The 22,892-nt window shown below is 47.3% G+C and overlaps 1 protein-coding gene across 1 annotated transcript in view; it reads right to left on the bottom strand.

Moving 5' to 3' along the window:
* Positions 1-22,892, bottom strand: part of KAT6A (lysine acetyltransferase 6A) — a 1,365,605-nt gene that overhangs the window by 281,981 nt on the left and 1,060,732 nt on the right. Inside the window, exon 12 of the mRNA XM_085634070.1 lies at positions 13,999-14,092. Coding sequence (XP_085490196.1) covers positions 13,999-14,092 — 94 coding nt within the window. The remainder of the gene's footprint in view (positions 1-13,998; positions 14,093-22,892) is intronic.

Below are 22,892 nucleotides of genomic sequence, written 5' to 3' on the forward strand. Positions count from 1 at the left end.
TAGCGTTTCCCAAAGATTTGTTTTCTCTTACTGGGTTTTGCGGATTCTCTTGTTAGGACCTTAGGGCCTGGGGCACTTTCCCACTGTTAATGCAGTGCGAAAGTGCGCACAATCTTCCTGCACACGTTAGGAAGTGGTGCTTACCTGGGGCTGTAAGTATGTTTCCGGCCTACCATTGCAGGCTAGTGTGCACCCTTCCACCGATGGTGCTTTTAAAGACGTGTCCAGCCTGCCATAGCAGGCTGATGCTCGCAATTGCGCGTCTACTCAGACTGTCCTGTTTAAGTTACTAGCCATCCTGGGAGGACTTTTCACTTCCACGCTAGTACCCCGAGGGTACATCTTAAGGGGTAAAGCGAGTGGAAGGATGAAGGCAGGGCAGGTACACATATGTGTCCCCTGCCCAACTAGTGTGGAATACCCATGTATGTTTTCACTGCCTATGAGGTTTGCTCTTCCCATAGGCTAACATGGGTAAATGGTTGAAATCACTTCAGACTGCAATAGTGGACCCCACTCTCAGCCCTACTTGTTGCAGTACCACATGGCTGTTGTGTTGTCTTTAAGAACCGGAAGCAGCCTCCCATTGAGGGATGGTGAGAAGGCTTTTAACATCAAGCGAATGGCCCACAACTCCAACAGACTGATTTGAAGATGTGTGCCCGCTGGAGACTAGAGTCTTCTGATCACCAACCCTACTGATGACCTCCCCAACCCAACAGCAACAATCACCACTGTCAGCTCTGGGTGAGGAGTTTGTTGTTGGTCCAACTGCAGACGAGCAGCCACAACTGTAGGTCTTTTTCAGTCTTCTCCAAAACCTGGATGAAATCGGACAGGTTTCCTTGCTGCAGAGCTCACTGAGGCTTCAGATTCAATTGCAGGGTCCGCCTGTGGCATCTGGCATAGCTGACAAGCAGCATGCAAGATGCCAAGTGGCGCAGAAGACTCAGAAACACTCTTATGGAGACCAAGGTCTGAGACTGAAATATCAGGATTGGAGCCCGAATGTCCTGGACCTGTTGAACAGGAGGGAAGGGTTCGAAACTGCACCGATCCAGGATGGCTCCAATGAACGGGAGAGTTTGCAAAGGAGTCATGTCTGACTTTACCACATCAATAAAGAACCCCAAAGATGCTAGGGGGGTCACGGTCTTTTAGGAGGTAGTCTACGATTCACAGTGGCAAGTCCACCTTCAGCTGCCACTATTCAAAGTAGTGGAAGGGTTGTATCCTCAACCACTGAAGATGTACTGCAACCACCACCATCACTTTCACGAACAACCCCGAGGTAATGGTAAGACTGAGGAAATTGCCACTAAATCTAGAGCGCTTATCCGACCCCCGTTCAAGAATAATAGGGTTCTGATAAGTGCAGAAATATCCTGATATATGGATACAGTCCACCCATACTTGGAGATTACATCTCCTAACTGTATTGAGCTTTATTTGATTTGGGTTACAAACCAGGCACACAGATTCCACTTGACCCGTTTTAGGCTTTCCACGTCCCAGTTGTGGTAGCTTACCCTGTACCAGGTAGCCGGTTTTCCTCCTTACCATGCTGCCCATAGGATAATACTAACCAGTATTCTTTCACTCATTTTCGTTTATTTCTTAAGTTTTATTCTGCTCTGAGAGCTCAATTGTTGTGTCCCATTTTGCTTTCTTTTAATTCTAGATCTGCAAGATTCAGTTTGAAACTTTTCCAGCACTTGTAAAATGTTTTTTTTTTTTGCCGGGCTGCGACTAGCTTTAATTTCAGTGCCATTAGGATCAGAAAATCCACAGGGGTTTCCGTCCATTCTTTATTATACCTGTGATTTCTAATTCCACACTTTTGTTTGTTCTTACCAGTTTCTTTTTTAATGTATTTTTAATGTGTATGTATATTGTGACTATTCTATTTTAATTGATCGTATTTATTATTTATGTCTTTTCATGGATAAAATTAGCCGAATAAAAGTGATTGACTGACTGGCTCCCAGAATAATAGTGGTTTTCATGCGCCTGCAGTTAATTCAACTTAAATACCCTATAGGGTGTGTGGGAGGGCGGGTTTGATAAACAGGCGAGGAGGCTTAATATATTTCCCAAAATCACGTTGTTTATTGTCAGAGATGGAGGTTTGACTTTGCACAGAGTCTATATCTTCCTGTTCCTCTCTTGATTCCCTCTGGGTGGAACTGGACGGGGCTTCCAAGGTAGATGTTCCGGGCTCCTCCTTGGTCTTGATGGTGTGTCCCCGGAGACTCATAGAATAGGAGAGAAAAGGGAGCCGTCAGATATTCTGTTTAAATAGTTATTTCAATCACTTTCCATCACCACACCGATAAGTGATTAAGGTCGGTATAGAGGGTGTGCTCTGGGATACACTTGGAATAGGGTGATTCAAACTCAATGCAGTGGAAAGAAACGTCTGTCGGTACATATATGCCGCAGAACGGAAAGAAAACACGGGAATGACAGTATAGTGCTTTCTCTGTCGGTACTGATGCCACGCACTGCCACATTGATAAGGGAAACCCAAAACGGAACCTTCCCCAGACAAAAAGACCTTTACTCGGCTAACCAAGCCCTTTGGCCGATACACCTCCCTCCTCCCGCTCACCCTCCCCCTTATCCCCTGACACGAGAGGACTCACCCGCTCCGCCGCAACTCTCCGGAGTTGCGGCCGCTCTCCAGCCTCCTCCGGTGGACACCACCACTCCTCGGTCCACTGGTCGGTAGGGTCCTCGTCTTCTTCCCGGTCGTCCTCAGTCTCCGCGTCTTCCTGATTCTCCGCGTCGTTCTCGCCAGGTCCGTACTCTCTGCTCTCCTTTCCTCAATCTGCTTCACCGCAATTGGCTACCGCGCTCTTCTTCCTGGTTCGCCCTCCTTTCATTGGGACAGGAGAATCCCTTCCGAGTTCATCTCCGCCCTCTTCCGGTTTCGTCACGTCGTCTCTCTGTGAAGAGACAGCATAGGGGCCCGTTTGTTGTGGTCTTGACTTGGACTTCCATTCCCAGGATGCATTCTGTTGATCCGGGATGCCGGAGTGTTCTGTCCAGGGTGACCCGAAGGTAAGCCCGGTGTCGTTTTCCTCACAGGGTGTATTATAGCCCATCAGAATAAGCAAAATAAAAACAGGCCTCGAGCCCATGTGCCTGCATTGTGGGGCAGACCAAGAAACCTTTTTCTATGCAATATGGGAATGTCTGATTACACAACTTGTTGTTATGGGTTTTCTCATAGCTAAAAGAGACACAGCACAGCACTAGTGATAAAAAACAACGCTCTCAATGACTAAATAGACCCGAGGGATGGATTACTGCTCTGAACCGGAAAGATACGTTTATAAATCATGGCGATGTCCAGAGAAATATATAAAGGTCTGGGGAGAGCAGTTCAATTACTCCATGTATATTACTGCTTGTACGCAAGTTATTTTATCTTTTAGACTGACATATCGTATGTTGGAAAAGGTGTCGTTATTTTATGCCATGTTTTACAAATGCCTTCTTAACTGCTAATGAGCTAGCTCATGTTTGCTTAAATAAAAATACAATGAACAAAATTGTAAAAAATAAAAATAAAAAAAATAAGGAACTGAAGAACAAGTTACTTACCTTTGGTAACGATGTATCTGTAAGAAACATTAGTTAGTTAGATTCCTCACCTTAGAATATCCCCAGGCGTCAGGCTGGATCCGGAAAGATTTTTCGTCAGCAATACCCCTTGCGCGTCGCTAGGCGTCGTCTGCGGCTCCGCATCCGTCGTCGGAGTACTTAGATGCCGCCCTCGCGCGCTGACATCAGTTCTTGTACATAGCTTTCCGGGCCAGGAATGCAGAGCCATGCAAGAGACCGACACTGGTGCCAAAAAATCTAGGGCCCTAGAAAGGATAGCCTTAACCCTAGATATCGGTTCGCAGAACGAGGAGGATGGGTGGTTCGGTGAGGAATCTAACTAACTAATGTTTCTTACAGATACATCGTTACTGAAGGTAAGTAACTTGTTCATCTGAAAGAAACAAGATTCCTCACCTTAGAATAGATACCCCAGCAATACCAACCCCGGTGGTGGGTCTGCGAACCAAGATCACACCAGAAAGTCCTGGAGAACAGAACGGCCAAAGTAGCCATCTCTCCGGACTTGGCTGTCCAGGCAATAATGCTTGGCAAACGTGTGCAGCGAGGTCCACGTTGCTGCCTGACAGATGTCCTGCAAAGGGACTCCCCGTCCCAGGGCAGTAGTAGCCGCTGTGGCCCGGGTGGAATGGGCTCTCAGCCCTACAGGAGGGTCCTTTTTAGCGAAGGAGTAACAAGCCTTTATACACAATACGACCCACCGTGAGATGGTCCGCTTGTGTACTGCCCTTCCCTTCTTAGCACCCACGTATCCAACAAAAAGCTGGTCGTCCACCCGGAACTGTTTAGTGCGGTCCAAATAAAAGGACTGCGCCCGTTTTGGGTCCAGACGGTGGAGCCTCTCTTCCTCTTTCGAAGGATGCGGAGGCGGAAAGAAGGTGGGCAAGGTGACAGATTGCCCGATGTGAAAGGGAGTTACCACTTTTGGAAGAAAGGAAGGACGAGTCCGGAGGACAACCTTGTCCGGATGGACAGAAAGAACAGGAGGCTTAGACGATAACGCCTGGAGCTCACTCATCCGTCTAGCCGAGGTGATAGCTACCAGGAAAGCAGTCTTAAGAGTCAAAAGACGAATGGGACAATTGTGAAGAGGCTCAAAGGGAGCGCACATCAGAAAGGTCGAAACTAAATTCAAATCCCACTGAGGCATTACGAAGGGGACAGGAGGAAACATGTGATTAATGCCCTTAAGGAAACGAGAAACAACAGGGGATTTGAAAAGAGAAGGCTGATCAGGAAGTCGTAAGAAAGCAGAGATAGCTGATAGATAACCTTTCAAGGTGCCCAGAGCAGAGCCCTGCTGGGCTAGAGAGAGAAGAAAGAGGAGAACCTCAGAAAGAGGGGCGGAAAGGGGATCCACAGTCTTTGCTGTGCACCATGCCACAAATTTGTTCTACCTCAGGCGTATACCGTTTTAGTGGAGGGACGCCTGGCTGCCAGAATAACGTCACAGACTTCAGGAGGCAAGTCAAATGGCATCAACTGTCGCCGCTCAATCTCCACGCATGGAGGTGGAGACTGGACAGATTCGGGTGGAGAACTGTCCCCTAATGCGACAGAAGGTCCTCCCGAAGAGGCAGGCGTGTCGGAGGATCGATTGACATACTGAGTAGCTCTGGATACCAGTACCTTCATGCCCAATCCGGAGCTACTAAGATGACTTGGGCCCGGTCGTGCCTGATCTTCTTCAGCACTCTGGGCAGAAGTGATATAGGCGGAAAGGCGTACAACAGACCGCAACTCCACTCGTGACGAAAGGCGACCCCGAGCGAGTGCCGCCTTGGAAACTCCAACGCGCAGAACTGCGGACATTGCGCGTTCTCTTTGGTGGCGAATAGATCTAACCAAGGCTCTCCCCACTGCCGAAAGAGGCCTTGCGCCACGTCCGAGTTTAGACGCCATTCGTGATCCATCATGCACCGGCAGCTGGGTTCGTCTGCTCTGGCGTTCAGAGAGCCCGCCAGATGTTAAACCACCAGGGTGATGCCCTGGTGTTCCAGCCATGTCCAGAGGCGCAGAGCCTCCTGACAAAGGGTCCATGACCCCACCCCGCCCTGTTTGTTGCAATACCACATGGCGGTGGTGTTGTCCGTGAACACCTGCACCACACTTCCCCGGACAACGGGAAGGAATGCCTTCAGTGCAAGTCGGATCGCTCTCAGCTCCAAAAGGTTGATATGGAGCCGAGTCTCCGCCTCCACCATGTGGCCCCCCCATCCCAGGAGGGACGCATCCTTCACTACTACGTGCTCCGGTTGGGGTAGGGAGAGGGATCTGCCACTGACCCAATCGCGGTTCGTGAGTCACCACTGCAACTGCTTCGCAGTGCCCTCTGAGATCAAGACATGGTCGGACAGATTGCCACGATGCTGGGCCCACTGAAACTTCAGGTCCCACTGCAGAGCCCGCATTCGCCACCTGGCGTAATGCACCAACAGGATGCAGGAGGCCATCAGCCCCAGAAGCCGCAGCACCAACCGCAGAGCCTGAATATCCCGGACCCGCTGCTTCGGAGGATAGGCCCGGAACTGCGCCGAATCTAGAACCGCTCCGATGAAGAGGAGCTTCTGGGAGGGTCTCAGGTGTGACTTCGGCACATTGATGGAGAACCCAGCAAATGCAGGAGGTCGGCCGTAGTCTGGAGGTGGGAGACGACTGCCTGGGGCGAGCCCGCCTTCAACAGCCAGTCGTCGAGGTAGGGGAAGACTGGAACCCCTGATCTGCACAGATGAGCTGCGACCACCGCCTTCACTTTCGTGAACACCCGAGGGGCACTGGTGAGGCCGAAGGGGAGCACGGCGAATTGAAAATGCTCCTGACCCACCGTGAACCGCAGGTAACGCCGGTGGGCCGGCAGGACGGGGGATGTGAAAATAAGCGTCCTGCAAGTGTCCTGCAAGTCCAACGCTACCATCCAGTCTCCTGGGTCTATGGCAGCCAGAACCTGACCTAAGGTGAGCATCTTGAACCGTTCCTTCCGGAGGAAGGCGTTGACGCTCCTGAGGTCCAAGATAGGGCGTAGGCCCCCTTTGCCCTTCTTGGGAACCAGAAAGTAGTGGGAATAGCAACCACGACCTACTTCTGGACCAGGAACGCGCTCAACGGCCTCTTTGGCCTAGAGGGCCATAACTTCCTCCCAGAGAAGATTCAAGTGATCCCCCGACATGCGGTGGTACTGTGGTGGCATGGCTGGAGGGGTCGTCTCGAAGGGGAGGGAGTGGCCCCTTCGGACGATTTGCAGCACCCACCTGTCTGACGTGATGGAACGCCAGTGGAGCAGGTGATGGCGAACTCTGCCGCCCACTGGCGTGGAATGGGCCTGAAAGCTCGGACTAGGAGGGCTTTGAGGCGGATGTGGACTGACCGGCACGCTGTCCTCCAGTACCGCCTCGGCGGAATCCACGTCCGCGTGCAGGTTGGTTCTGCGGCCGGTGGCTAGGCGAACGTGAGGAGGCGCCCCTTCCTGGGCCACGAAAGGCGGAAGTTTGCGGCCGCGGGGCCGAGAGACCCAAGGACTTGCCCGTAGCCCGGGAGTCCTTGAAACGTGCCAGCGCACTTTCCGCCTTCTCGCCAAAAAGGCGAGTGCCATCAAAGGGCATATCCATGAGGGTACTCTGGACATCCCCCGAGAAAGACGTGGACCGTAGCCAGGCGTGGCGACGAAGCGCCACCGTGGTCGAAATTGCCCGCCCCAGCGAGTCCGTGGTGTCTAGTCCACACCGTATGGCATGCCGCGCTGCATCTCGCCCATCAGCAAGCGCCTGGGTGAGCCGTGACTGGGCCTCCTCCGGACACAGGGGCAGCACGTCCTCCACCGCATCCCACAGAAAGTGGGAATAACGGTCCAAGAGGCAAGCGGTATTCAAGGACCGCAGACCCAATCTCAGGGAAGAGAACAGCTTCTTTCCGAACTGTTCCAGCCTCTTGGATTCCCGATCCGGAGGAGCGGACGGGAAGGAGGGTTGGGAAGTCGAGGCCTGGATAACCAGACTCTCGGGAGTGGGGTGTTGGGACAGAAAACTGGGGTCGCCCGGAGCAGGGCGGTGGCGCCGGGCCACGTTCCGATCCACAGGAGGTACTGTGGAGGGCTTGGACTAGGTGCCCTGCAGAACGTCTACGAGTGCCTCATTGAACTGCAGCAGAGGCTCTGTGGAGCTTGCTGACGGTTGAAGCACTTCTGTGAGGGCCACAGCAGGCAACTCCAGCCCAAGGGCATCGGCCGCCTTGAGCAGCACCACTGATAAAGCTGCACCTTCCTCCGAGGCCACATTCGGAGAAGAGATGAAACCAGCGTCCGGGGAGGTGTCCAGACCACTGGCATCCCCCAGTTCGTCTGCCCAGTCCTGTGAAAGGTCGGCCTGTCTGGCCATAGGGTCTTCAGACCCCTCCCAGTCGCCCCAGTCATCCGATTCCTGATAAATAGGAGGAATAACCAGAGCCGGGCGGTAGATGATTTGCAAATGCATCGGCGTCGGATGCGGCGTCGAGTGGCGCCGCACCGGCTAAACCGGGGAACGGCGTCGTCCGGGAACGGCGCCGGGGATGGAACCGGTGTCGACGCCGGCGGAGGAGGCGTCGTGAGGTCGACCGGTGCCGGCAGAGATCCAGGCCTGGACCGAAGTCATAGACGGCGCCGGGGCCGGAGCCGCCGGCTCGCGAGGTCGCCCAGTCGAGCCCGCGGAGCCCGAAGGCACGCCGGCGGAGCCAGGGCCCTCATGGCCGAGAGGAAGGCGCTGATCTCCGCTGGAGTCGCGTCAGTCCCAGGGACCAGCGGGTATGGAGACAGACGCGGCTCCTGCGGCTCCGAAGGAGCCAAGGGGGTGGTACCACCCTGACCCTCGACCGAGTCGCGCGACCGGCGAGGGGAGTCCGAAGAGCGGTGTCGCCTCTTAGACTTCTTCGACTTACCCGAAGACTTCGAGCCCGACGAGCGATGATGGTGACTGCGGCTCCGCGACCGGTCCTTGGACCTCCTCCTGGACCGGGACCGTGAACGGCGCGAAGCTGAGTGCCGAAGCTCGAGAAGCTTATGGGACCGCTCCCACCTAGCCTTCGAGGTCAAGGCCTGACAGTCGAGGAACGACTCCGCATCGTGGTCGGGCCCCAGGCAGTAAAGGCACCAGCGATGGTGGTCCGTCACCGACAGTCGATGACAGGAGTCACAGGCCTTAAAACCAGGCATCCTACCGGCACCAGAGTCGAGAGAAAAACGTTTAGTCAAAAAGTGACTAAGGGGTAAGCTCTTCCCGGATCGGCGCTGTCTGGCGCGAAAAAAAGAAGAACTGACGTCAGCGCGTGAGGGCGGCGTCTAAGTACTCCGACGACGTCATTAAGGCGCACGACGCCGACGACGGACGCGGAGCCACAGACGACGCCTAGCGACGCGCAAGGGGTATTGCTGACGAAAAATCTTTCCGGATCCAGCCTGACGCCTGGGGATATTCTAAGGTGAGGAATCTAACTAACGTGTTTCTTTCAGATGGTGTGGTGTAGATCATCAGGATGCTTATTTTCATACCCCAATTGAAAAGAAGTCATGGATATTCCTACCATTTCTAGTAAGCAAAGACCACTTCCCGTACAATGTTCTTCCATTCGAACAAAAGTCAGCATCTAGGACTTTCCCCAAGACGATGGTGATGGTAGCCACTTATTGATCCTACCCAATCCGGATGATTGAGTTATAAAAGAACACTAGCCATTCTTACCCATCTGGATTTACAAGTTGCAGCATTGGCACTGAAGCACACACTGTGTTATGGTTGTGTGTAGTCTTTCCATTTATTATTCCGTATAAAACATGATGTGGACAGTTCGATCACTGAGGAAGCAGACATGTGTTTCGTCCACAGGACTTCTTCAAGACTAAATTAGTTGTCTGGTATAAACCCCACAATCCAATTTGTCTGTAGCAATGTGTAAATGCCTTCTAACTGCAACCCCACAAACACTTTAAAAAACTGTGTCCTCAAAAAGCTCCTTAGTGAGTGAAGCCTACAGCAGTCACTGCATAGTTGCACGCACCAGTTACACCAAGCACAGCAGGAAAATGATAAGTCTGTGCTATCCCTTGTATCAGCTCACAAGACGCTGTACAACTGTACCTAATGCCAGTTCAATCCATCCATAATCTAGGTGTGATGATGAACACTATGGTTGCAAGAGCGTATCCTTTAGAGGACAGACTATCATCTACCTACCTGAAATCTTGCACTCCTTTAAAAACGTAAAACCTTATAGAATGCTAGATATCCCCTATGCTGGAAATGACGGCTTGGTGAATTTTTCTGATACATCACAGCAGACTACACTAGGCTTCTTCAGCAATAACTAGAGGACAAACAGCACCAATTTTCTGCAATCTACGTAGACTGACTCACTTTACATCAGTCCGAAATTCAATCATTCACCTGGTGGTGCCTTCCAGGGAACCTGCTGAAGGGTTTACCCTTCTATCTAGCTGTCCCTAAAGAGACAATAGTGTTAGACAGCTCTCTCTTGGGAAATGATGATGATGCTCACACATGGATCCCCTTCAAGTAAAAGTGATTTGAACTTAAAAATATATACTTACCACATCAACCTCATGGAGTTGAGACCAATCCATGTGGCGCTAAAGTTATTTTAAACAAACAAGGAGGTGCTCTTTCTTTAGATGCTCAATCAATCTAGATAACGTTCATAGTGAAGAACTTGCAGATTACAGACATACATCTGCGAGGTGTTCAGAATAGAACACAGCAGACTCACTCGGCAGAACTTTCCAGGAAAATCACTAGTGGGTTTTAGATGACACAGTAGTTCAAAATATTTTTCACGACATAGGCCTATTTGCCTACTTCAGTTTTATACCCACGTTTCTACATAGGCTAGAGTGGTAACCATTGTATTCTGGAAAGGTGTTATGCTTACCTAGAATTTTGAATACAATGACATAATTGGGAGGTTTCTGTGCTTCGGTTTGTTGGAGACCCTTTTCTCAAATTATTGCCCCAAGGAAAACTATTCTGTTCTTTTCTCGCAAAATGAGAAGTGTTGGTTGGTGAAGGGCAATTTCAACGCAAGCCTTCAAATCTACATTAGATTAATCTAGTTTTACTGGCTTTTCCTGAGGCCCTCTGCCATTAATTAACAGAGGTAGAGAGGATTTAGATTTAACAGATATTTGGAGAATGCACTATACTCCAGAAATAGTTCATGTTTTAGACTAATGTACACAGATCATTCTTGAGAACTGATTTTTTTGTTGGTTAATAAACCTTTTATCACTGTGGTCCGGTCGACTACAGACACCAAGGTACTATAAGATCATACCCCAAAAGTTATGTCTTGTGACTCCACTGCTTATATTGTTTCGACCCACAGGCAATGGCGAATGAATAGGCTAGCTTTCCATTACCTGGGTCTTACAGCCTCTGTCAAAGAGCCAATACAGGACTAGCTCAAAGAAAACATGACCGACAATATTTCCCAGTTCAGAATTTGGTATTCCAATAGGGCAGCTTTTTATACGGGATCTTATTAAGCACAACCCCACTTTTGTGAGGTTTGGTAAGTCTAAATGTCTTGGAAGTAGGTATCAAACAGCTGAAACAACAATTGAATGTACAGTCTCCTGTAAGATAGATAAGGCGTTACACACTGCTAAACAAGAACTTGAACATTTACTTACCTTTTCTCTATAAAGAGTGGCCCAACAAAAACTGAATCATATTAATAGCCTCATTAGGCCAGATGTGGATGAGGAATACTCTGACTCAGATCTTTGTGATGAGTTCCATGGATTCTACTCATCTATGTATGGTAAAAAGAAACTGATGGGTCGAACGGGAATTTTCAGAAGACACCATTATATATTTTACTTGGGCTCCGGCTTCTAAGCAGGTGAGGGCTTTCTTTAAAGGGGACTTTTGCCATAAGTCAAAGTCACAGGACAGCAGTTGTGCGAAAGGGTGGAGTGACTACGTATTCATTCATAATATTACACAACACGATTTCTCCCAAGAAATGGAGCTAATGGTTTCCAACTATGACTGGATGGATAAGAGGTTACTTACTCTGAGAGAACGCCCAATTCTTCCAAAGAAACTTGGAACTTAACTAGGGCAGAAAATTATTGCACTGCACAACTGCTAAGTTGGGAGACTGGGAAGGAGGTGGGGAACAGCAGGGCTTGAGGTCTTACTTATGGAGGGGACCTGGACCTACTAAGGTGACACCAATCAAAATTTCTATAGGCTTTTGAGAAGCAAATGTGTCAACCCTAAACACAGCTATATGGCCAGGTGGGAGAAATAACTAACATTAGACATATCTGGAGTCCTAGACAAACATCTGGAAGATGTCATCCATTTCTTCAATATTCTCCCAGTAGAAGGAAAATGTATATAACATCCTTGTGAGGTGCTAGTGGGTTTATAGGTATGTTTGGGTTATCAGAAGAATACGGAGAGGTTTGTGGTCATCCGGGGGTTGATTGTCGTCATCCATTATGTAGACATAATGGAATGACATTTTATTGAACATGAAAAACGTAACAGGGATAGAATTGAGACTTGATCTTTTGCTGTGGCTGTTGGGAGAAACAGGGCAACACAGCTATTATTCACCGACCTCACTGACTGGTAGTTTTGATGCATATACTACTGGCAGCAAACTTAATACCTGTAAACCTGGATGCTGTTGACTACTCACTCTACTGAGGGCAATGTGGTGGATTTAGCTGCGGTCAAAGTATGCAGTGGAAAAATGCAAGGCAATCATATAGGGTAGAATTAATAAGTTGGAGAAAACACGGACACCCTTATCAACTTAGATTGTCCTGCCATCAACACAGAGGACTGGATTATATATCAGAATGTTGCAAAAATTGTGTAGAGGTCGTTAATGTTGTTCTTCCTCGGACGTTGATTGCATATTTTCATGTGAAGCCTAGCTGATTAGAATGCTTTTCAATTTTGTCTAATTCTTGAAAATTAAGGTTACAGTCCTGACACAGACAGATTTAAGCTTGGAAATGCACCATCTCAATTACATATACTATACATACTGCAATTTTCAAAAATTGTAATCCCTGCACTAAATAAAACCAATATAAAGTAGTTAAAAATGTGTGCAGAAACAACAAATTATGTACATGGATAATTTCTCTGAAATCAGCACCACACTTCTTTCAGGGATCCAATTCATAACCATCAAAAAGAAACAAGGGGATAACCATCACTGCTGTATACTGGCATTGTGGGGGTTTGAGGGCTGCCATAACTTCCTTGGTGTTGGGAATAACCCATTGGTGTCATCCACAAAACCTCTGTACTGTGGAAGATATTTACAGGTTGCCCTCAATAGTGAAAAAGAAAATGCTTGTGTTTTCAAAATGAGAAGTCACAAGGCAAGGGAACAGCTTCACTCTGGTTGAGAGTTTTTTGGGTGTTTTCTTCTAAGGCCACAGTGCATAGTGTGCCAACGACACAGCAAAAGAGAAGCGAAAGAAGGTTGTGCCAATGGTTTGGTGTGCTTTTACTTTTGATCAGTACCAAGGAATCGGATTGTAGGACTTACCATGAATCTGCATTCAGGGAGCACAAGGCCCACTGTACACCGGGATGTAGATTTCTTCTTTTTAAGGAAAGAACGCTTGGGTACGGTACAGTCCACCCTGGCATAGGGCCTATTCTCCACTCCTAAAGCCCCAACTCTCTTTTCTGCCTGCCTGGGCCTACACCATCCCCACGGCAAATGAGGAGAAATTTGGAATGTTTTGGATGTAGTTTTGACACAGACGGGCAAAGCTGGGTTAATTACCAGTTTCCTTCCACTTGAAAGCTAAATAGATGCACTGTTTGGGCTTAGAGTCGGTTGGTAAACAGGGAATCTTATTAAACCCAGACATTTTTGAAAATTAGACACCCAGGCAAGTCCAGGCGGTGAGCGCCATGTGGATCACATAAGGTTTTTTGCTTACTTACAATGCCCTGCAAATACGAATCATGCATTTTCCTCGCATTTCTGCGATGGCAACTCACAAAATCTGCACTGAACCACAATATTTCTACCATTCACTATTCCCAGACTTCTCCAGATAAAACCTTAACCTCACTTGTGTGACTTAGCCTAGCTAAATGTCTTAAACCCATAATTGATAGTCAAATTATTTTTGGTAGTTCTTTTACACATAGTATTAAAAGGTAAAAAAAAAAAAAGCTAAAGGCATTCTTTTTTGCTTTTATTTCGGGAGTTTTTCCATTCCTTTTTAAGTAAGTTTCATGTGGGTGGAATAATTCAGTATATAGAGGATACGTTCATAGAAAAGTCCACTGATATAACAGAAAAGGATTTGTGACTGAGGTGTAGAGGGTGTATACTTACTAAAGTCTATGAGAAACCTTCCATAGCCCTTGCGCTGATATTGAGGGAGGATCATAATACAGGAAACGTTGTACTTCTGCTGGCAGTGCTTTTCCTAAGGGATAAAAAAATAAGTGTAATTAAGGCATATGTGGAGAGGCTTTGGCACTACATTATCATCCAACATGTACACAAACGTTGTGCCCATCAACCAATGTATAGAAAGAATTGTTTTGTTCAGAATAACCATCCAGCAATTAGTAAGAGACAGGCTACAAAACAGGGGTTTGGACACAAACTATACCATTTAAACTGCAAAAACACATGGGAGGCTTTGCAGGATAAACACAACAAAACATATCTTTATATAGCTGGAGCTACAGCTGATTTCCTCCTACCAACTAAACTCAATTATGAGTTGTGGGGCAGAGTTATGATAAGCAATATATGCCTAACTAGGGAAGTTCTCAATCTATGACACTGCACAGATATGTGTACCACCCCCAAAAAATACATACTTCAAGAGAGACCTTCTTTGATTCCAAATAAGGGACTTTATGACCATACCATATCAAGCAGTCAAATAAGAAAGTGCTCTCTGCAACTAAGGGAATAATTCCCACTAAGAATTCCTCCTTTATCAGCCAGTCACCTAGGTATGGGTAAACACGAATGGTTTGAAGGCTCGAGTGCACTGCCACTACCACAAAACACTTTGTAAAGCCTCTTGGGCCTGATTTTATTGCAAATATGAACACCTTCAATTGAAAATGAGTTCCCCATTACAAGCACTGGGTATTGCTTATGGGCTGGATGTATCATGAAGCTGAAAAATTATTCTTGTAGGTCTACTGTTACTAAGTGGTTGTGCCTTATATCAGGAGAACGCACTTGAGAGGTTCATGGGCTCTGTCATTTGCCTCTTTCTCTAGATAAACAAATGCCATGGATGCCTCTATTGGTGTCAATGAATTGAGCCTTGATAAGAGGTCATTTGTAGCTCACAGTAATATTGCGAATTCTGGAAAAACAGATGTCCTTGGCCTCTTCAATTGTTAGAAGTGTCTCTTCTAAAACCCCTTCTTGCCTTTGATGCACCCACTGCCATGGCAGTATGCTAATCTTTGAAATGCATTCAAGAAATTCAAAATCTGGCCCAGATAGATGTTATCCTTTAAACGGCATGCTGATAATATCTGCATCAACCTCTTATCTCCAATACACGTTTATGTATACCTATGAAGTAATATTATGTTAACATATGCCTACTTGTTGTTTCTACACGATCTAGTGAGGATTTTAAGAATGTGCTTGAAATAGTTTTGCCTTCTTCCAGAATACATTTTGCTCTTTTGCTGTTCAGGTAAATGCTGTATTAAGTCCACCGTTTCTTTCCATATGTGAAGTCCATTTCTTTTTGAAGAGAATTAGAATTACTATAGCATTGTTAAATGGCTACTGTTGCCTCCATTTGCCTGTCCACAGCCCTCAATAGCTAGCAATCGTTACTATTTCAGTTTATTTTGCATAGTTACTAAAAACCATTGCAATGCATTAAAACAATTGATAAAACCATTGGTACACATTGTTAAAACCATTAATACACACCGTAAAGTGCAGTGCCGCACATACATGTCTGGTAAAAACATTTGACAGGTGTTGGGTGAGTAAAGATTGGTGCATCTTAAAACGTTCTTTTGTTATCGCTGTGGTGTAAAAGAAGAAGTAGCAGCATTGTCAGATTATGAGAAAGTTTCTTCGTGGTCAGCTTGATTCCCGCAGTAAAGTGCAGTGCAACAAATCCATGTTTGGAAATAAAACCTGGCAGGCATGGGGCAGCCAGGACATAGCTCATTATGGCACATTTTGTTGTTGCAGCGAAATGGTTTTAAAAGGAGCAACATTTTCATCTGAAAACCGAGATCAGTCCATTCAGCCTGATGCCAGGTCATTTGCCAGATGCTCATAGTTCAAGAAAATAAGAGAATGGAAGCAGAGAGAGAAGAGCAAGGGGGAGGGAGAAAGATAGAAGGTCTCCCAGGTTTGCATCCCTGACACGATGTACTATGGAGTCAATCAGGCTTCCGGTGTTTAGATTCTTCCTCGAAACACCACGTGTGGGTTTTGGAGCAGATTAAGATGTTTTTTAGTGATGTTATATGTGTGGCGATTTTCCTTTGAAAATTTACTGGAATCCGGTTCTTGCTTTGATACAGTTGCAAACAACGTTTTCGTTTAAAATTAAGGGTCTTGGCAAGAGGGCCTAATGCCGAGTTCTTTTCCTATGCACACTACATGGTGAGCTTCCAGGTGCGTCTTCAACTGATTGCCTGACTGTCTCTGTAGTCGTGAGCTTGTGGCATTTTTTGTTCGGCCAGCATGAGATATTTTATCACTCGGCATTTAAATTGTGTGTCCCCCAGATCAAAGCATTCCAGCACCGCTTGCCTCCTAAAGCAAATTCCTCTCGGTTTGAAGGGCGCCTTTAACAGCAGTTTCCTTCCTTACAGTAGCTCCTTGCAGGTACAGATTAAGTGCAGAATGTCTCCTGTACGCGTGTCACACAACCTTCAAGCAGTTTGGGTCGGCGCCCTTGCCAGGGAGGGAGGTTCTGAGCACATGGGAGGAGGCCCAGTCAATGCCTAAAGAATTTCATTTTTAGTGTTTTAGGTAGCCCTGATTGAAATATTTTTGAGGTTCAGGCTTTTTGTAAGTGTTAAGGGTCATCCAGGCAATCGTTACTGAACGTTAACACAGTGTTGAAAGATTAAATGACTTCTTTTTAACAATCGCTATTATTAATGAATGTGTGCTGACATGGCCTCCACTGAATACTGGGTCTTGGGGCAAAGGCTTATATTTCTTTTAGCTCCTACCTGTGACTGTCTGCACTGTTGCTGGTTTTATGAAGATGTATTTATTTTGTTGCAGCAAATCAACTGTAGCAAACACTGACTATTTCTTTGTAGAGAACTCACGGTTCAGAGGAAGGGAAATGATCCCTTCTGTATGTCTGCTACACTCTTAAACAAGACATGGTTCACAGCAATATCATTAGAAAGACAGTCTCTAGAAGAATAAGTCTTGACTTTCTGTTGTGAAAAGTCAGTGTCTAAATTCGGCCACATATTAAGTTTATCTTCAACTATGGCAAAGAGCCTTCAGTGCATTCAGGTGGACAACTTAAAATAATCTCCAGGCATATAGGTATAATTTTTCAAATTCCTCTTCTTGATCAGGGAGTAAGGGTGTTGACACGCTTTTTTCAAAAACTCCTCTCAGGCCTTTTCCGTCATCTAAGGAATTTTATAGCAAGACAGCCCATCATAACTTTTTCATTGGCGATGCTCTTTAGTTGTCATAGAGCGCATTTTGTTTTCTAGCCTTGAAAATCTTTTATGTCTTTTCAGACTCAATAGTTTACGACAGGTTGTCTTTTGTTTCAGAAGTTTAGAGTCTATAACGTGAACCAGCTCACCGTTATTTCACAGAGTATTAGATTGGAAAATGTTGTAAGTTAAACCAAAATCTAATGACGCAAGCATATACTTTGAAAGAAATCGCTAAAATTGCCAGCTCTATAATTCTCTGGGTGGACTCTAATGCAGAAAAAACAATCGTTTTCATAAAAAGCCTTCTAAGACATTCAGGATGTGATCAGTTGCATCTGGACACCAGGAACCTTTGGTTCATAGGTTTGCGTCAACACATGTGATACATTTTCTAGATTATGCAAGAAACACAGAGGTTGGTTTTCTAGACCGCTTGGCATTAGGGACTATGGGGGTTATTAGGATGGCGAGTGGACTTTAGACCGCCCGACAGGTGTGCGGCGGTCCCGCACCGCCAATTAGGATGTGACCACCACCCACGCGGTGCCTGCCACCTTGTGCATGGCAAAGTAAGGGGGTACCCCCCAAGTGCAGCATCCCCCTCCCCCACGGGCCCCAAAGCAATTCCCCGCCAGCCCTTCCATGGCGGCAAAGGTGCCATGGAAAGGCCTGTGAAACCCTGCATCCTAATATTGGTGGTGGTGCCTGCTAGGCACCACTACCATATTGAGGCCCAAGTCCGCCCGGCCGGCAATCGGAACGATTGCCGACCGGTGGAAAAGTAGCGGACGCACTTTGCGTCCGCCGGGATACCCCCCACCATTGTAATATGGTGGGGGGTAAATAAGGTTGCGATGGCGGGCGGATCGCCACCGCCGGTGGCGATCCGCCCGACATCATAATCACCCCCTAAGGGTCTGATTTAGAGTTTGGCGGACAAGATTACTCCTTCACAGATGTGTGGGACATCCCATCTGCCACATTAAAATCCCCTTATATCCTATGAAAATTGCAATATGGCGAACGGGATATCCATCAAGTTTGTGATGGATATCCCGTTCTAAATCAGGCCCTCGGTCAATGTGCCGACCGGAATCAGAAAATAAGTTATGCTCTAGATAACGATCAATCACATAGGATGTTACAGGGACAGTCAGCAGAACCCCAAACCTTTCCTAATTAAGGAATAACACTCTCAATAATCAATAAACACTTGAACACAAGGGATACATTTTAAGTATTTATTTTAAAACGAAAAACCTACTCTGGTGCACATGATATGAATTGTAACCACAATGAGGATAAATATAGCAGCAGCAATAGTGAGCAAAAGCATGAATATTAGATACAACTCCAACGTGACTGTGCCATTAAAACATAGCAGCCCTACCCTCTTTCTGTTACTTCCAAGTGCTAGTCTTACTCTAGAATTCTAGCAAAGAAGTAAAAAAAAAAAACCTGCGGTGAGCTTCAAAGATGGTACACAAAGCCCCATACCTGTTGGAACAATTACTTTCTATGTTAAAGGGAATAATGAGGCATGTTATTCTTGTCTCACAAGGCTGGCTGCGCTGACTCAACAACGAGTGATGGCTAAATGCCTTCTGTTTCCGTAGCCTTCAATAGGAACAAGAGATAGGATGTACAACTTTTCCTAGTGTTGCCTGGTATGCAAACTCTCCACTGCCCAGATCACATTCTGTGAAAGACTTTAATAACATATTCTCACTGTTGTTGAGAACTCTTAATGGAAACAACAGAAGGCTTATCATACGGCAGAATATAATATCAACCAAACGAACAAGTTACTTACCTTCGGTAACGCTTTTTCTGGTAGATACAGTATCTGCCTGTGGATTCCTCACCTTTTGAATTGCCCCTGCGCCATCATTTCACGGAAACTTTTTTTCTAGCTCTCCCACGTTGACGAGGATGTCACATTGGCACGGCTCCGCTTGCGACTCCGTATGACATCACCGGAGCCATAAGCAGACCTTGTCAGCGTGCTGACGTCAGTTCCACCCATTTTTTCCATGCCTCCGAGGCGAACGGGTGGACCGACAACATAATTGGAGAATACACAGTATAAAATATATACATGAATACACACAGCATAAAGAAAAATAGGAAAAGCTAAAGAAAACAAAGCATTTCCTAAACACGAAAAGCAAGGCAATCAGAAGACATAGGGAAACAACCATGTCAAATAACCAATAACTCCTTTGGCATACGAAGGTGGACAACGGGGAGGCTGGTGGGTCAGTGAGGAATCCACAGGCAGATACTGTATCAACCCGAAGAAGCATTACCGAAGGTAAGCAACTTGTTCTTCTGATGGATACATCTGCCTGTGGATTCCTCACCTTTTTAATTGCATCCCAAAGCAGTCCCGCACCCGGAGGAGGGTGTCCACCTACTCATACCAATAAATCCTGCAGCACAGTCGTGCAAAATGACCATCCCTCCTAACCTCCAAATCCAAGCAGTAATGCTTCGCAAAGGAGTGGAGGGAGGCCAAATTGTTGCTGCCTTACAAATGTCAACAACAGGAACACCTCTAGCCAAAGCAGAATAAGATGACTTAGCTCTGGTGGAATGAGCTCTAATCCCTTCAGGCAGTTCCTTAATGGCCAAGGCGTAGCAGATCTTGATGGACAAGATGATCCACCTGGAGAGTGATCGCTTGTGAACAGCCTAGCCTCTCATTCATCCAACGTAGTCCACGAACAGCTGATCGTTCAGGCTCAGATCCTGGTTTCTGTCCAGATAGAAACTGATAGCCCTCTTAGGATCCAGGCGAAGAAGTCTCTCCTCCTCCTTGGGAGGGGGGAGATAGAAGGTAGGTAAGATAATGGATTGGCCTAGATGGAAAGGAGTGACTACCTAAGGCAGGAAAGCAGCCCTGGTCCTGAGAACCATCTTTTCTGCATCAATGGTTAAAAATGGAGGTTTGGAACTAAGAGCCTGAAGCTCACTTACCCTCCTGGCCGAAGTAATAGCGATCAGAAAGACCGTTTTGAAAGAAAGAAGCCTCAACGGACAACTATGAAGAGGCTGAAACGGAGAGCCCATCAAGAAAGTGAGAACAAGATTTAGATCCCACTGAGGCATAATGAAGGGAATGGGAGGAAACCTATTGGTAAGGCCTTTAATGAACCTCATAACAACTGGAGATTTAAATAAAGACGGCTGGTCTGGCAAACAAAGGAAAGCTGACAAGGCCGACAAATAACCCTTTACTGTGGCCACAGCACAACCCTGCTGAGCCAAGGAAAGAGAAAAACTCAACACATCAGACAAACGGGCCTTTAAAGTATCAATGGACCTCTCTCCACACCATTACACAAATTTGGACCACCTGGAGGAATAAATAGATTTGGTGGAGTGTTTTCTAGAAGATAAAATAACATCCACCACATCCGGAGGGAGAGAGAAAGAATTCAGGTTGCCCTGTTCAATCTCCAGGCATGAAGGTCCAGGCTCTGGAGGTGGGGGTATAGAATCTGCCCCTGCGACTGGACATCTGCCCTGAGAGGGAGACGAAGCAGAGAGTGCGATGAGAGGTGAAGTAGATCTGTGTACCACGCCCTTCTTGGCCAATTTGGGGTGATCAAAATAATTTGGGCCCGGTCTTGGCGAACCTTCCTCAGAACCCGAGGAATCAAGGGTAAGGGAGGAAACGCGTAAAGGAGCTGCGAACCCCATTCCAACTGAAACGCATCCCCCAATGCTCCCTGCATTGGAAACTGGAGACTGCAGAACAACAGGCAGTGCACGTTCTCGTGAGTGGCAAAGAGGTCCAACCGAGCAAATCCCCACATCCTGAAGATGTGATGGACCACCTCCAGATGAAGCCACCACTCATGATCGGACGAGAAGCGCCGACTGAGACTGTCCGCACGCACATTTAGCACTCCTGCCAGATGATTTGCCTTAACAAAAATCTGATGGGCCTGAGTTCAGGACCAGAGTCGCAGAGCCTCTCTTCAGAGACAATACAACCCTACTCCTCCCTGTTTGTTTATATACCACATCGCGGTAGTGTTGTCCGTCAGACCCGGAACTGACTTACCGCGAAAGGAGGGAAGAAAGGCCTTGAGAGCCAAACGTATAGGCCACAATTTCAAAAGGTTGATATGAAACAACATTTCCTCCAGTGACCAAAGGCATTTGATCTCCAGATCCCCCAGATGAGCACCCCACCCTAGAGTGGAGGCATCCGTGATCACTGTGGCCACTGGTGGTGAAGGTTGAAAGGGCTTTCCTTGAGACAGGTTGCCCTGCACACTCCACCAAGACAGCTCCGCTGCAATGTCTCTGTAGATTCTGACCTTCTCCCCGAGATCTCCATTCTGCTGATACCACTGCCTGCGAAGGCACCACTGGAGAGCCCTCATGTGCCAGCATGCATGGTTGACCAACAGAATGCAGGAAGCGAACTGACCGAGCAGGCGTAGGACCTTCAGGACTGGAACAACTGCTCCATCGTGAAACAAAGGAATCATCTCTTGAATGGCGAGAATCCTTTGCGGAGGAGGGAAAGCTCGACACCAAACTGTGTCCAGTACTGCCCCTATGAACAGGTTGCGCTGTGAGGGCACCAGGTGAGATTTGGACACATTTATCGAAAAGCCCACGTTGAACAACAGCCGTGCTGTCACGTGCAGATGATGAAGCACCATCTCTGGCGACTTTGCTTTGAGCAACAAGTCGTCCAGATAGGGGAAAGCAGGAATCCCCGACTTCCTGAGATGAGTTGCCACCACCGCCATCACCTTTGTGAAGATTTGAGGCGTGAAAGTAAAACGGAACGGAAGGACTACAAACTGGTAGTGCTGAGACCGCAACGTAAAACGGAGATCCGTCCTGTGCGACTTCAGGATGGGGATGTGAAAATATGCATCCTGCAAGTTGATCGACACCATTCAGTCCTCTTATTGCAGCGCCTGAAGTACCTGAGCTAGGGTCAACATCTTGAATTTCTCTTGTTTGAGGTGATAATTCAAGACCTTGAGGTCCAGGATAGGTCTTAATCTGCCATCCTTCTTGTGAATCAGGAAATACCTGGAGTAGTATCCCTGACCTCTTTCCTGCTCTGGAACCAATTCTATCGCACCTTTCTGCAATAAGGCAAGTACCTCCTGCTGCAGAAGCAACAAATGGTCCTCTGAACACCAGCCCTGGCCAGGAGGGTACGGAGGAGGAAACTCCAGGAAGGGAAGGGCGTACCTATTTTCCACAAGATTCAAAACCCAAACGTCTGAAATGATAGATTTCCAATCTTGAAGAAAATGGGACATCCGACCCCCTACAGGACCAGCATGCTCCAAGATGGGGGATCTAGAGCTGCTTTCCTCGCAGACGACCTCCGCCCTTTCCTCTGTAAGCTCCGTACAGAGGATTCTGCTGCTGTGGAGGCTGCTGCCGGCCACGAAATAAAGCCGCCTTACCAAAACCACGGTATCTCTTATATCCAAAACCCCTGGTTTGAGACTGAGACCCAATGATTTTGCAGTGGCTCTACTGTCTTTAAACCTCTGCAGCGCAGAATCAGCCTTTTCTCTAAAAAGCTTGGACCCATTT

Source organism: Triturus cristatus, chromosome 11 (assembly GCF_964204655.1).
Source record: "Triturus cristatus chromosome 11, aTriCri1.1, whole genome shotgun sequence".
Lineage (NCBI taxonomy): Eukaryota > Metazoa > Chordata > Amphibia > Caudata > Salamandridae > Triturus > Triturus cristatus.